Genomic DNA, 16,825 nt, shown 5'->3' with positions numbered 1-16,825 from the left:
AGTATATAAGACCTACCCTGAAAATAAGACCTAGTGTGTTTTTGGAAGCCCAAAAAAATATAAGACAGTGTCTTATTTTCGGGGAAACACGGTATACTTCAAACAGAAATCAATACTACAATAAAGACACATACAAATACCAGCAGGGTTTGAAAAATTGCTAATATGCAACCCAATATCCAACACTTAGTGCTGTACTTGCGACCTCCCCCCAATACAGCTTACGGAGAGATAGCGCAGAGTATGCACTCAGAAAAAAACCTCTTTGTTCCAGATTAGAAAGCACTGTATACATAATACATAGAGAAGAGGGAGAAAAACCCATCCATCAAACCTGCTCATTTATAACACACCCAACATTAGAAGTGATCACACACTGATACAAAATATCAATTCTTTATGGGAACGAAAAACTCAAGGACACCATAAATGTTACACATAGCAAAATCAGCATAGTCATTATTGTATTATGTGCCTGTATCTTATACAGCATAAACCTTGTAAGGGCTTTACGTTCAATTTATACAAACCGATAGGTGTTACCATGCTTCTACATTATCATCATTACCCCTTACAGCAAAGATAATAATTCCTTCATCTCTAGCTGATAGTGAATATTATAATTCTATCAGTAATTATACTGCTGCTCAAATTACAAGGACATGTTTTATCATGGAAAATAAACCATGCGAGAATGTCCGGCTTCTTTAGATATGGCCTTGTCTTTCTCATATAATCTTTAGGTAAATTTACATAATCTGTAGATATTATGGTAAATGTGTATAAAACAAAATGCAGATATACAATGCTTTGTTCTAAAATGCCTGTTCTAAAACTACCTAAGCTCACCTTCCTTGTTGTGAATTGTATCCCAACACGTGACTGCAACACCCTGCACTACAACTGTGTGCTGCATAAAAATACAACAGGCACCACATTTTTGTTTTACAAATAAACATTGCAGATTAGAAAAAAGGTGCATATCATAGTTCTCATTAATAAAAATATTAAAAATCAATATTTTTTTGTATTTTTATTTTTTACAAACTATACTTTTTAATGTCAACTTCAAATTCCACTGTACTGTGAATTTCAATTTTCACTTGCTTCTACACTGGTCACCCTATTACTTCCCTGAATTTAGTGGACCAATAACAAACCTATCAGTAACTTCAAAACTTCCACATGATGAAACTGCTGACGTTACAATATACAGCAAAAAGTAGAGGGGTGGCATGCAAGGTACTGAATGCTGCAGCCTAGTACGGCTCTGCAATGCAGGGGACAATGCTGATTCTAACAGGGGATATATTGCGCACACACTCATATCACTAGCAGACATTTCCCTGTGCTAATAAAAACAGCTATGGTTTTTACAAAATTGAGTGCTAGAGGCAGGCCATGCCACAAAACTATTCATGCAGCTTTCATCCACAAAGTGAATAGGATGGCCCTGCCAGCAACATAGCAGACGGGAAGAAACAGGGTAAGGATGAGCCAGCCACATTTCCTTATCTCTCACAATATTAACATATTTTATTCATTTAAGCCTTTTCTACACTCTGGACTGGGCCATATAACAAGAAAGATCACATATCATAACTAAAGGTTACCATGATATAGCAGAATAAACATGTCAAACAGAAATATGTTCTAACAATGTTACGCTTATTATAGAGGGGTACAGGTTGACATTCAAAAATCCGGCCATCGATAATACGGTCCCTTCAGTTTTCCAGCATGAATTTCGGATGTATTTTCAATATAGGGACTGCAGTACACGGTTTGGCCACTAATGTTTTCATGGCGCTGTTCTGCAGAAACAGCCAGTAGGTCCTGCTTACTACACTAAATACACCCTGAGACGTCCCTGCTGCCCGCTTCCTGGAACTGTGTCAGATGTCTGCAGTTCTGCGAGAGGAGGGCTGGTCTGTGGGTGGAGGTAAGTGTGTGTATGTGTATATATATATATATATATATATATATATATATATATATATATATATATATATACACACACACACACACACACATACACACACAAGGAACACACAGTTTTAATTGCAATGCACAGAACAACACATTCAAGTCTAAAAGCCACCTCAAAGAAGAACACAAGGAACTACTATACAGGAACAAGCAGGAGAAGTGTGGCAGCAGAACAAATCAGGGGCTATAGGCAGTGTGGATACATGTACCTTTATATAAAAGTATATTTGTCCTTCAAACCAAATTTACATAAATATACAATCTTTAAATATCAAGCCGAGAGGAACCACAAGGAGAGAATAAGCCTATTAGACTGACTATTCTTCCCTGTAAATTAATAATTTGGAATACTGGAACTTTCTGGCCATGTACACAATAAGGGACAGCAGATGAGAAATAAAATGTGTGAGACATGGGTACACACAGACAAGAAAAAAAACTTCTCTACAGATAACGGGATCTACATCATCACAGATTCCTGGACTGGCATTTATAATCCACAGGAATTGATTTATGCCATAAATGCAGCAAAATATTTATTCAGAGGGAATTAAGTATTTATTTAAAAGGTAATATGACATGACAGTTGAAAAAAGGTCTAAGGATTTCATTCTAGAACCCAACAGAAGTCAAGGAACTATTATTTAGCATGTAGAGGTCTGTGCGGCGTCAAAGGATATGTCCTTATAGACCATCACTGACTCAATAAGAAATCCATCATGCTTAATGATGTTGCAGGCAGTATTTTATCCACCTAATGATGGAAAGAACTAGAAGCTTAAAGAAGACAGAAAAGAAAGCAGATTGTGAAGTTGAAATTTTGTTAGAGTCTTCCTGCCTGTCTACTAAGCAGAAAAGAGGTGGCAGCACCGAATTTTGCATCTTTAATAGATATGGTATGACTATTCTTAATGTGCTGTGTGTGAAGTATGATTCATCAAAGCCTATAGATGGAATTCCAAATCATTTGGCACATAAGACTTTTTTTTTTTTTTTAATAATCTTTAGCTGCTTATCTGGAGTTCACAATTAACAATGACTGTCCTGCATTAGCTAAGATGTGTAAATAAACTTACCTGTAATCGTGTACTTCTGTACTTAATCCTTTGCTGTGATCATTGTGCATGGCAGAACAAGAAACCCTTTCATCCAGACCCCTACAAAGATTGAATATAACCACTGATTAAACAGATCTTGGATGAATGTGTACCAATTCATAGCAGCATACCAAATATTATGTCTCTGTTATTAAGCTCCAGCATTTCTGCAAACTGATTGATCGCCAATTTAGAAGAATAAGCCTAAACATTTTAAAAAAATTCCCTTTATATGCAGCCCCTCTCTAGAAAGGCAAGTTTTAATTAGAAAAATTATATTATGTATGTATGGGCACCACATCATCCTAATTTTCAACACCCTTTAGATTTACCATACCTACTAATTGTAAGATGCCTACTCAAAAATCCCATTACATTTCAATCGGTCAATCAGATATGCAGGTACTCATTGCAGTATACAAGCAAAAGATGAAAAAAAAAAAAAGACACTTACGCCAAGGAGTGAAATGTTTGCTTCAAATCACTCCAGAAATAAGTCACACTGTGATGAACAAAATAACGAACCTGTTGAACAAATGCAGAAAGGTCATTAACCTTCCAAAAAAAACATAACCACAAATTGCAAGCACAAGCAGTCATAAATACCTTCGGTAATGCAATAGAATGAACAGGTTTCTCGTTTCACACTAGGACACTTCCCAGCCACAAAACTGGCTCATTTTAAAGCCATTCAAAAAACAAAATCATTTCAGAACCAACTCAGTCACATAAAAAGTCAAAGTGTCTAATTATAAGATGGTACATACATGGTTAGCAAATCATCACCTATTTTGTATCGCTTATGGTGGAAGTTTACCATTAACATGAAACAGAACAAAGCATAATATTTCTTCTCAATCTTCATGTTCTTAAAAAAAAAACTTTTTTAAACTTTTTTTTTTTTAAAAAAACGGTCATTTAATGATTGTTGCATCATCCTGATGATTTTGAATATCTGTAGGCATCTGCAGTCAGTCTGAACAATCAAAATTCAGTCTATCAGTAAGGCTTAATTTTCAGAGACAAAGGTGAGTTCTAATCAGACATATGACAGGTATACTACAACTCAGAACCATCTAAAGGGACACACTAGCAGAATAAGCTTCTCAACTTTTTGCTTATTAACGTATATTAGTTTTCTGTGTACCTCAACTGTGATTTCTAATATATCTATAATTTACAGGAATAGTAAGGCTTAATCAATCTGCCTATTGAACAATGTTATTGTCCAGCACTCAGATTGGCTGAGCTGTACTTACCAATGACAAGTATAGAACAGCCAACTGAAAAATATGTCTTCTGCCTGGGCATTTTCAAACTCACTCAGATTCCCCAACTGATTCAACTCAGATTTTTTTCTGTTCCGGTCACCTCTACTAATGTTCATAAGACAGGGTGGTTGGGCTAACAGTGGTTTTCACTAGAAGGGGGAACGCTTTGTACCTCATGTAATGGGGCTGCTGCATTGTTCAGTGAATGATCTTCATTGTGTTCAGAGGGACTGTCAGGAAGGTGGCTTGCATTTCCATTAATCACTTTGTTTGTCGTGGATTCTGGACTCTGAAAAGGGTCACTTCCAGGACAAAACCGTATTCGTACTTTTGCACAAAACCATTGTCTGAATTCATCCTGGGGGAAAAAAAATAAAATAGTGAAAAATAAGTTCACATAATTAATATATCACAAGCAACAATTTCCTATTTTTTTTTATTTGTAGAACCCAGAGTTTAACTTCTGCAATGCCATGTTAACAGCTTTTCACAATTTAAAATAAAATGCAAGCCCTGTTATTTCCTGTAGCTAGCACTCTTTTCTTTGCAGCATTAGACTCCAAGGTTGAAATCTCAGAACACTATCAGCATGGAGTTTATATGTTCTCCTCCGTTTTCCTCTCACAACCTAACTGCATGTTGTGGGGACAATTGGTTTCGCCTCACAAACTGACCTTAGACTGTAGTAATGCAAGACTATGCATGACTATGGTAGAGACATTGGATTGAGAGTCCCCGTGAGGAACAGTTAGTGACATGATTGTGGACTGCATAATATATTGGTGTTATATAAATACACATTAATAACAATATGAAGCCACAAGCAGACACCAGAGTGAATTCACTAAAATAAACTGCCTTAACTACTGGTCACCTCCAGGGGGAAGCATCGGGTTAAACTCTCACAAATTATTTCATCTGATAACAGCTAAAAAGTAACACAACACTATAAAGCATCAAAACATTGCTGCTGCTTTTGTGGTAGCTTTAAATGTGTCAACAGCTATATTTTATAAATGTGATTCAGCTATATTCAACAGTTATATTGTTATTCCAACACCAGCAGTTTACACTGTGTAGTGCAGCAGTCATAACTGATCATTACCAGACAGCAGCACAAATAATTATGGGCACTCAACCTGACCCATAAAAAGAAGCAAAATTATACTTTGATTCAGTTATTTATTTTATATTGATTTTTTCAGTTTAGACATGAAGGTGGCTTGTCAGACACTTTATTAGATCCTAATCAAACACAGATTTCAAAATGTTGACCAAGCAATAATTTTCTGCATATTGCAAGGTTAGAGGCCACAAAGAATAATTGAACTAGATTTCCAGGTCCAGCCAGCACAGAGTAATTGTCTAAAACCTGGCATTTATTCAATCCCATCTGAAGCTTCATTTAAGAACACTGTGTTAGGCACAGACAAGTTCTAAGAAAAATTAATTATTCATACACTATTTATAACAAGTCATCAAAAATGTATTGCTCTCCAATGGTCTGAACTGAATGACATCTGCATTAATATACTCACCTCATCAAAGGTTGGCTTTAGGGAAAAGAAAGAAAAATAGAGCAAGAGCGATGCAAGAGCTAGATAGAGATTTTAGTAAAAGTGCTGATGGAAAACAGGTGATGTTTACTATGTACTCACAGTCTGTTAAATCCAGATCCACCCCCTCGCATACTTACAGTAGTTCTCAGTAGCACAACATCGCAATCCTTCAGTGTCCTTCTAGTGCATGTTGCCTTCACGCGCCATTTAGGCAGCCAGTAGAGAAGGAGTAGTAAAAAGCCACCAGTACATAGTACTCCTACTGCTACCAGAGCCAACTTCCACCGGCACAGATTGTAACCACAAATCTCCTACAAGATAAAAAAAAAATATATATATGTTTGGGGAACTGGGTCTGTCAGTGAAAGACAAACAAGTCAACTTTAATGTTTTTCAAAAATAATAATGTCAAGAATCTTTAAACTGTTCTGTACTTTCTACCACAACACATGGACACCTCCGCTCCTGTCATTAGTGATGCTGAACCCAACATCTTCGCTGCTAACTCTTCTAGGTCCAATGCAATCCTATTTAGCTATTGAGTGACCACTGATGATGGAATGCCTGCGTGTGTGCATTAGTTGCATGGTCTCTAGCATCTAGATCTATTCTAAGCACTGGGGAGGTCCTCTTTAGGAAAACTGCAGCATCCATGTCACTTAAATCTGCCTGAATGCCATACAGAAAAATACCTGTTAATCTGCCAGAAATCCACTCTGCTCTTATTTCCTGAGGTAGGACTTAAGTTGTCTTTTAAGAAACTACTCAAATCAACTCCCTATCATATTGCCCACAATTTAACCATAAACTATTCTGTAGGCCCAAATATGATCTAGGAGGGCTCATTAGGCTACTTAGGATAAAACATTACATTTTCCAAACAGATATCACAAAACATCTTATGGTATCTTTAACATACTATCTTAACTCCTTTTCTGCCCGAAGGCACAGCTGTCTTGTTTGATGATGACGGTACTGTGTGAGTAAGAGATGAGCACTCACTGGTCCCAAACTCATTCCCTGCCCTACCCAACGTCAGACCAACACTATGTAAGGCCATGGCTGAGAATGCAGGAGGGTGTTCAACAAAGTGAGTTGCTGTATTTAAGGACTATAACTTAGCCAGATACTATCTTTAAAGCACATACACACAAAACAAAGACTTGAAATATCCCCATTTCTATGCAGGAAATGCTTTGTACTATAAGTGGGAGCATGGTTCTTCCTCATATGAAATGAAAATTAGGTCTAATTGCAGGAAATCCTTTTATATCAGCATGGTGTGAGATATATAAATATATAAACGATCCCAATCAAAATATGTGCACTCAACAAGTGACATTAGTTTTCCTTAACACTGTTCTAAATAAGCTGTGTCAATCAGCACATGCCCAGAATCCACAGTTTTGATTTCAGCCACAATGTGTAGACATTCCAGCACATATTTAAAATTGTTACTGTCACCTTATGTAAGTCAAACACAGAGAAATACACTTTAAACCTATATGTACACACGCTTTAATACAGCACAGGCTGAAAGGCAGTTTTAGTTATCTCAGTAATCAAACAATCAGCATGAAACAGAAACAGTGTCCAGACTGGGACAGGCATCACAGTTCTAATTCATCTCTGGGAGTGATGACAGTAAGGCCATGTAAACTCTCTAGAAAGAACCCACAGAAGGACGAGGATTCTCCACCTATTTGAAATGAATTCTCATGTTACTACATGTGGAAGTACTGGCAAAAAGAAAGTAACTAAGCACTGCTTTTTGTGTTTTACATACTTTTGTGTTTCAAGCACTGCTTGCTTTCACATGCAAGCTTTTGGGCAGCTGTCTTTCCAACCTTCCCATCATTTCACGATTTGTTTGGAGAAAACTGCTGCATATTATGGGACTTTTATTATTTTTTTCATCGAATATATACACAAACACGCTTTTCCATGTGTTTCACCACTTAGTAATTATCTTAAAAGATGTGATATGTTCCCATATCACACTACTGTTACATTATTTTATTTTTTTTTTATAACAGATATGAAATGGAAGATCCACTACTACAAGTCACAGAACTCACTGAAATGGCCAGAGGACACTGGCAGTACTATGGTAAGAAATCTCCCCAATGGACTCCCTAAGGTGCAGTTAGGTCCATAAATATTTTGACAGAGACAACTTTTTTCTAATTTTGGTTCTGTACATTACCACAATTCATTTTAAATGAAACAACTCAGATGCAGTTGAACTGAAGATTTTCAGCTTTAATTCAGTGGGTTGAACAAAAAAAATGTGAGGAACTAAAACCTTTTTTTAACACAATCCCTTTATTTCAGGGGCTCAAAAGTCATTGGACAAGTTCAAAAGCTGACAATAAAATGCTCATTTCTAATACTTGGATGAAAACCCTTTGCTGTTAATGACAGCCTGTAGTCTTGAACCCATGGACATCATCAGATGCTGGGTTTCCTCCTTTTTTATGCTCTGCCAAACCTTTACTGCAGCGGCTTTCAGTTGCTGTTTGTTTGTGGGCCTTTGTGTCCGAAGTTTAGTCTTCAACAAGTGAAATGCATGCTCAATTGGGTTCAGATCAGGTGACTGACTTGGCTGTTTAAGAATATTCCACTTCTTTGCTTTAATAAACTCCTGGGTTGCTTTGGCTGTATGTTTTGGGTCATTGTCCATCTGTATTATGAAACGCCTCCCAATCAATGTGACTGCATTTAGCTGGATTTGAGCAGACAGTATGTCTCTGAACACCTCAGAATTCATTTGGCTGCTTCTGTCCTATGTCACATCATGGATAAACACTAGTGTCCCAGTGCCATGGCAGCCATGCACGCTCAAGCCATCACACTGCCTCCACCATGTTTTACAGATGATGTGCTATGCTTTGGATCATGAGCTGTTCCACGCCTTCTCCATACTTTTTTTCTTGCCATCATTCTGGTAAAGATTTCATCTGCCCAAAGAATGTTTTTCCAGAACTGTGCTGGCTTTTTACTCTTGAGGCTTATGAGTGGCTTGTACCTTGCAGTGCACCCTCTGTATTTACTTTCATGCAGTCTTCTCTTTATGGTAGACTTGGATATCGATACACCTACTTCCTGGAGTGTTGTTCACTTGGTTGGCTGTTGTGAAGGGGTTTCGTCTCACCATGGAAATGATTTCTGCGATCATCCACCACTGTTGTCTTCCGTGGACGTCCAGGTCTTTTGGCGTTGCTAAGTTCACCAGTGCTTTGTTTCTTTCTCATGATGTACCAAACTGTAGATTTTGCCATACCTAATATTGTAGCAATTTCTCGGATGGGTTTTTTCTGTTTTTGCAGCTTAGGGATGGCTTGTGTCACCTGCATGGAGAGCTCCTTTGACTGCTTGTTGTCTGTTCACAGCAAAATCTTCCACATACAAGCACCTCCCCCTCAAATCAACTCCAGGCCTTTTATCTGCTTAATTGATAATGACATAATGAAGGAATTGCCCACACCAGCCCATGAAATAGCCTTTGAGTCAATTGTCCAATTACTTTTGAGCCCTTTAGTTCCTCACATTTTTATGCTATCTTTTTGTTCAACCCACTGAATTAAAGCTGAATGTCTGCAGTCAAACTGCATCTGTGTTGTTTCATTTAAAATGAATTGTGGTAATGTACAGAACCAAAATTAGAAAAAATTTGTCTCTGTCCAAATATTTATGGACCTAACTGTATATAAGCACAGAAAATGACTTGATTTGACTGTCTCTCCCAGTTTTGAAGAAACAGAATGTTTAAAAAGTTAAATGAAAGGAAAAACTAAATGAACTTCAAGTGATAAAAAGAATTCTGCTTACCATCTCATCTTCCTCGCCTTTATTGATTTTCCCTCCATTCTCCATATTCTCTGATCTGTGCGGTCTTCCCACTAAACTTCAAAGTACCGGACTAATGCTGAAAGGACACAAGAAGAATAGATTTTAAAATGGCAGCTTGATATTCTAGCATTTGCCTTTTTAGGGATAGTTAAAATTTTAAAAAATACAGTTTTTCCTTTTTTCAGCTAAAAACAAAGGATTGAATAGCTTGGTTTATTGGAAGAAAACTGCGGAAGACATCTGCCCATCATCCAGTTGCTATCACAGTGAGCGTATACCAAAGCAAGTGCAGTGTCTTGAGTCCTTTGAGACCCATTTACAACATTGCGGTGTGTAGCCATAGTTAGACAATCATCTTATTTACATGGGCTGCCTAATACATAAAAAGTCACCAAACAATGTGTGTACCATTTCTGGCAGCATTGTGGTACCCTATGTTATACCGAAAATGATAATCATTGGCAAGGTGCATCTCAATGGGACTACATCACATATATGTATGTAGTGTGTAATAACGCAATCACGTCACTAAGCTCTTACTCCTCTCAATAGAATTGTGAAAGACTGTGATTCCTAATGGGTACATTACAAACAAAAAGGAGCATTTGTAGAAATCTCGTGCAAGTTTAAATCATAAAAAAGCCAGTCCTGCGACATTGCAAAAGTGTCAGGAATTATACCAGGACCAAGAATTCTAAATTAGAAAGGAAATGTTGAAGAATATTGTAATAATCTGTTGCATCCATAATGTCTTAATGTTAACATTCTATGCATAAACTTTACAATCCTGTAATTTATATGCTGCTCTCTTTACTGCTGGTAACTTCCTGCTGCTCCGTCTCCCAGGAAATGCTTTGTTCCACCTATAGACTTCACTCAAAAATTGCACAATATGCACAAAACCTTCAATTTACATGCCCGATACCATATAAACATTATGAACACCTAGCAATAGTCACAATTTAAACATAGAGCAAAGGGAAATGACTAGTCTGCTTGAAATGAATGTCTGCTGATTTACAATAATCAACTACTGATGCTGCAAGCGATCACTTAGTCACGCTGTCTTTACACAATCCATGGTCATCGGTCAAAAGGTGTCCACTTAACCATTTCTTTCTTTTAGTATACTTTGGCTATAATTGTTTCAAAAAGTACGAGGTTCGGTCTGATTGCCATCAGAGTTATGACATCTGTTTATTATCACTGCTCTTTGTCCTTTAATTAAATAACTGAGCAAACATTACGCCTGGCAATGACTAACGGAAAGCACTCGGTCTCAGCTTGAAATCCATTTCTGCTTTTTAGCTTGCACTGCAGTTAGCCAACAGTGGCGGTAATGGAGTTAAGTGGCTGACGATACAATGAAAGGGGCTGTGCTGGAGGAGTCATTCACAAGGAATGCAAAGACAATATTACTGTTAAAAATAACACACTCTACCCATCCAAGCTACTCCTGCCCAAACTTGGAGAACTCCTCAAGCATTATGGGAACACCAAGAGAAATGAACACCAAACATCAAATCACCTTTGAACATTGAATCACGTCAAAAAAGCTCATCAGTATACACAAGGCTGTACAGAGGTGACTCACTGTTTATGGCAAACACTGCACAGCAACAAAACACAACTCTGAACTCCAGATTGTAATAGCAGGCAGATGAGAAGTACAAGCAGCACTTCATAGGAGAATTGATCCATTGATTTATTTGGGTGTAAGTGCTTACACCTAGCCAACGCCACCTCTTTTTATCCCCCATATCCCAGCAGGTTTATTAAATTACTTTTAATTATTGATTCTTCCATGCTTTTGGCGAGTGTACCATGTGTTAACTTTACCTAAAGCCTAACACATGCCAACATTTTTTTTTAGGATGAAGGGGATAGGTGTTTAAGCCAGACGTTTTTTCAAGCCGGGTGGGTAAGAAATTGTAGGTGGGTGGCAGCCCATGTATTATGACTACCCAGAAATAGCTGGGTGGTCACCGAAAAGGGCCAGGTGCCTGCACCCGGCTAAAAGGGGCTGGGGAGAACACTGGAGAATAAACATTTGTCAGGTTTTTATTTCTGTCTGTGACCACATTATAAACCCACTTTCTGTCCCCGTAACATACAGTAAAATGTGTGGTGCAGTTGTAACCAGCACAGGCACTGTAGTCAGCAAAAAAAATATTGTAAAAAGTTCTAACCTTTTCTCACTCTATGAAAAGTATTTTATTATCTCTACATTCATATTGGGGAGATTTCTCAAGCCTCCCTTTAGTGAAAGTAAACTAACACAGACTGCTACTAACTACCTCACACTCTAGCACACCTATATATGAAGATGGAAATTACTTTAAAAGAACAGTCTGCAGTCTTGTTTTTATCCAGCAATGATATCCACTGTTGCTGGAAGAAGTAAGCGAGGCTTGGAGGCAGCCATGGCTGCCTGTAATAAATCAGCAGGGGTGGGGAGAGGAAAGCTGGGGAAGGTAACGTTAGGTGTACTAAAAATTACAGGATCCTAAAAAAAGCAACTGCTGGTATGTAAAATCAGCCTGTGACAAGTGACAACTTTTTTTGCAGTGTAAGGAAACAGCAACACCTGCTTGAGCTAAACCTTTTACACACATACACTAGAAATCAAGCAATTCTAAATGCTGTTGTCACACTAAAGATAACCTCTATAATAATGGCTGCCCATGGAGATTACAACAACCAGTGTCATCTTGCTGTCAAATGTGTCCATTGTGTACCAAATATTCGTTAATGCCAATAAAAAAATAAAAAATAGTCCCTGGGACTAACCTCACAATAAAAATACTGATTGGTCATGAACAACCCATCCTAGACACATAAGTTGGAAGGGTGGGAGGACTGAGGAGGTTGCAGAATGCCCATAGACAGGTGGCTCTTGATCCAGATGAGGTTTTGTGCAAATCCTTAAACTTTATGAGCAGTTGAAAATTTAACTCAGAAATACATAAAATGATTACATTTGTATCCACATCATATATCCCATCTGTTATATGTTTATATAGTGGATGCCAGTCAGCGACCAAACTCACACCCGGATTTGGTGACTTGTGATCGAAGCCATATACAGACAAATCTGTAAAATTGCCCCCGCGTCATTTAGTGACCTGTCCTGCTGAGCCAATGGCCAACAATCGTTGTAGTTTTCTATGGGGGAGGAAGCAGCGTGGTGCCTCATAATGATTCCGCCCACCCTATCCATAATACAAACAGCGCTGTCTGCAAAGTGCTTATTCATATTTACAATTATTGGGAATGATCACTAACAAATGCCAGCATAGCTATGTTGTTATGGATTCATTTACTCTATGGATTCTGAAGCAATTTACAGTTCTCAGGCGTCATCTAATAAGGGTCAGAAGTTTAAAACTGATCGGTAAGTTCCCACAGAATCAAGAAACTTTCACGGAAGGCATGGCAACATCATTGTGAGCTGGTATATCTGCTGGAAGCAAACCATGTAAAGTTTGCAGTCATCAAACTGTGCAAATCAAGATTATTGCAAAAGAAAAACAGTTACATAGATAGGTTTACTAGCATTCCCTACTTATGACTGACAGTGTGAACACTTCGCAAACTTATTGAACTAAAGTATTATTTTCACTGAAAAAGGAACTTTGGCAAAAGGGTAATAGCCGTTTGTCATTAAGTATTTTATCAAAACAATAATAGGAAACAATTTACTAAACAGAATCTTCAAGCAGCCGAAGTGCTCCAAGACATTAAAAGTTAAATGAAGCTAATTATAGTGGTAAACAAACAACAGTCCAGACTGTATCTATCCTGTGTCCCAGAAATAACTCGCCCACGTTCAAAGTGCTGAATATTTTATAGAGCTGCTCCAACCCCTGTAGGAATTCTATACAAGTACGTCATTATAAAAAGACAGACTCACCAGTGTTTGCTAGGATCCCACTTCATAGCGACATTTCTCAAAGCTGGATAAGAAATAAGCAGTCTTTGGCACAGAGACCATCTAATGTTTGCAAAATAGCTGCACAATTGCTTCACTTTACTGTCCATGTGCAGCAGTTGAGATCGGTTCCTAAAACTAACATTTCTGCTGTAACTTGATTTTACTGCCAAAGGGCCTTTTGTGAGAAGAAAAATGAATATAATTACAGTGCAGTAAAACATAGCTTAGCACAGTCCACAAGGTCTATTTTTACATTTAGATTAAAAAAAAAATGCCCACAGACTTACTGTATTAGCACGAAACAAGGCTCAAGCTTCAAGTATACAATGTAAAATCTATTACAAAATATTGGCACATGTTGCCCAACATCATAAAATAGGTAAAATACTTTCAAAATAAGTTACCTCTTTCCAGCTGCACTCTATCAACAGCCCAAGTCCAATCCTCCTGTTATCAATGGTCAAGTGAGGCAGTGCTGAATAACTCCAAGCATATCAGCAAGGGAAGTCCTGCCACTCAACTATTTTGTCTAAAATCTAAAAAAAGGTCTCTGAGGACCTTTCAGACTCCCTTATCAAAAGATTACAATATCAAAGAAATTTGGCACTGTTTGTTTATTTGGAACAATTGCAAACTCTAACCGGACCCTCGTAGAGGATATGCCTTCAGCGCCCAGACAAGTGCTATGGCTCATTCTATTCAACCTTAACATACAGCTCGTGGAGTCCTCGGACAGAGTTCCATGTGCATGCATGAGCCCTGATGTTATCTACCAGGCTAAAACACTATAGGATATTATGCTGCTGACCAAACCCTTCCTTTCATTTACAATGACCAGATCCTACACTGGGTACTTCTGAACCAGGGATAAGAAAGAACAAAAAGGAGACAGAGAGCGGGAAAAAAAAAGCATCCAGGGTGGGCCTACAATATCAGCAATAGGGAGAACTCTATTGCTCTTACCAGAAACCTTGTCTGTACTGTATAGTCTTCAGTACCAGACATAGCTGTAAATGCTAGACACGTGCAAATATGCCACTGACCTAATTCAAATACAAAAAAATTACCTAATCGGCATGCTGATCAATAGGGGTCTTTCAGGGAAATGTTCTAAACAGAGTAAGAAGGATAAGAATGGTATGCAAATAAAAAGGATTAGGAGAATATGAATAAAAGGGGAAAACAGAGGCTTTATTGTTGCCCTATAAATAACCCTCATCAGTGAAGTCACAACATTTATTTAAAGCTCTAATATGGTAGGTAGGTGGGTGCCTATCTTTTGGCCCATAGTGGCAAGCTGAAATTCATCTTTTGCCACCTCCCCATCATGTGATCCTGCCCCTCATGCTGTATTGCACAAAATATAGGACATTCAATAAAGTAAACCAACATAATAATAAAAGCCACGGCATCTCTCTAATAACTTGTGCACTAGTAGGAAAATGCTACAACAACGTTTGTAGTGTATAGAGAACATTTTCATACTTCAGTTTGCATTACGGCTGAAATTTAGGTCCTATTCACACTACAGCTCAGTGCCCTGTAGTGGATCAGTTTTCACACTACAATGCACCTTAAAATGTAAAAAAACAGCTCATGTTTGCAATATTTGCTGCACAATGCCCAGGACACCATGTGCTATAGATGTGTGTTGGAGTGCCAATTATAATTCAATAAGAACATCATGACACAAACATATGTCTTGTGCACTACTGCAAGAGTAACATTATTTTTTCACACTTCACCTTGTCATATGACCTCATATGACTAATGACTTCCAGTTAAAGCTGAAATCTGGGTAAAATGAAAACATTATGCTTGCAGTGTGGCACCCCCTCACACTTTTGGGGTTGAATGTTTTTACCCAGGGTACCAGTGCAAAGCACTTTTACTTACCTCTAGTGCAATTGGTCTCTGGAAGCCTCTTCTCTACAGGTCTCCTCCAACAAGTTGTAGTCTATGTGTCCTGCACTGTTAGTGGGGAAGCCTAAGGTGTCCCTGCAACCCTAAGTGACAAAGGGAAGAGCGCTCTTCTGCATACGCAGAGAATAATGAATCTGCAGGTTGTCACATCGCTGAAAGTTGGTTGAGTAAAGTTCCTCTTTAATGCCAACAGTAAAGACTAGGGTCATGTTCCCATGTAAAACAGTATAGTGCACGTCAACCACATCAAGTAGTAGGTAACCTAAAATGTTACCTTTTGTTAAAAGTTGTGGTGTTAACCTAATGTTGTATTTTGAGGTGCATGCTTAAAAACTTGCCTATGTTAAGACTGGTGTTGAGTTACAGTGTGGATAACAAGGTGACTTTTTTTTTTTTAACCGCTTTACGCTCAGGAGTGGTCATCAGTAATTTTGTGCAGGCGTTCAGGTATGATTGTTGATCAGTGCGGCCTCCTAGCACACAAAATGTGGAGTGGTAAAAAGAGTGATGGGAGCTGTGGACTGCCCTGAGACCCTGCATGTAGATTTTCAAAAAGCAATCAAAAACAGCAATGTTTAGATTTCCTACTTCAGACATGATTTTAAACAAAATGACCTAAAACATCATAGAAAATGACAGATGAGCAGGACAAGGAAATTATTTACAAATTTATCAAGGCAATAAAGAAAAATAGTGAAATAAGTAAATCTGTTCATGGCATTAATCATAAAGGAATGCTGTCAGCATAAATACATGGCAGATCTGGGATTTTTAAGCTCTGAGGGTCAAAAAAATGATGAAAATTGGAGTGTAAGTGGTACACTTTCCTGTTAATCAAGATTTGTTATTAAAGATTTCAGGACAACTTTGATTCCTTTGTAAGGCTTTGCACAACCAATACTACTACTTGGGCTACGTACACACATGCAAAAATTGTCAAGATCCTTTCCAACGTCAAAAGACGATGCATGAATGTTCCAAGGAGAGGGGAGAACAACGGAGCGGCACCCTGCTGCGCTTTCTCCCCTTCACTTTCATTACGATCGTTCGTCATCCATGGATCCACCAGAATGGAAGATGGAACATCGAGAGCTGTACACACGCCAGATTCAGCCCTGAGGAGATTATTGGACAAGAGTCATCTGACATGTGTACATAGACTTAGCCCTTGGTACTGCAAACCAAGTAAAAAAAAAAAAA

At 38.1% G+C, this 16,825-nt stretch overlaps 1 protein-coding gene across 1 annotated transcript in view; it reads right to left on the bottom strand.

The window, feature by feature from the left end:
• Nucleotides 1-16,825, bottom strand: part of ATP13A3 (ATPase 13A3) — a 60,857-nt gene that overhangs the window by 33,444 nt on the left and 10,588 nt on the right. Inside the window, exons 2-6 of the mRNA XM_072408209.1 lie at nucleotides 9,748-9,844; nucleotides 6,054-6,227; nucleotides 4,530-4,715; nucleotides 3,541-3,611; nucleotides 3,066-3,146 (exon numbers count right to left, since the gene is read on the bottom strand). Coding sequence (XP_072264310.1) covers nucleotides 3,066-3,146; nucleotides 3,541-3,611; nucleotides 4,530-4,715; nucleotides 6,054-6,227; nucleotides 9,748-9,792 — 557 coding nt within the window. The 5' untranslated portion in view covers nucleotides 9,793-9,844. The remainder of the gene's footprint in view (nucleotides 1-3,065; nucleotides 3,147-3,540; nucleotides 3,612-4,529; nucleotides 4,716-6,053; nucleotides 6,228-9,747; nucleotides 9,845-16,825) is intronic.

This window comes from Pyxicephalus adspersus, chromosome 4 (assembly GCF_032062135.1).
Source record: "Pyxicephalus adspersus chromosome 4, UCB_Pads_2.0, whole genome shotgun sequence".
NCBI classification, from domain to species: Eukaryota; Metazoa; Chordata; class Amphibia; order Anura; family Pyxicephalidae; genus Pyxicephalus; species Pyxicephalus adspersus.
The sequence above is the reverse complement of the archived record's forward strand: the minus strand, read 5'-3'. Positions and strand labels throughout refer to the sequence as shown.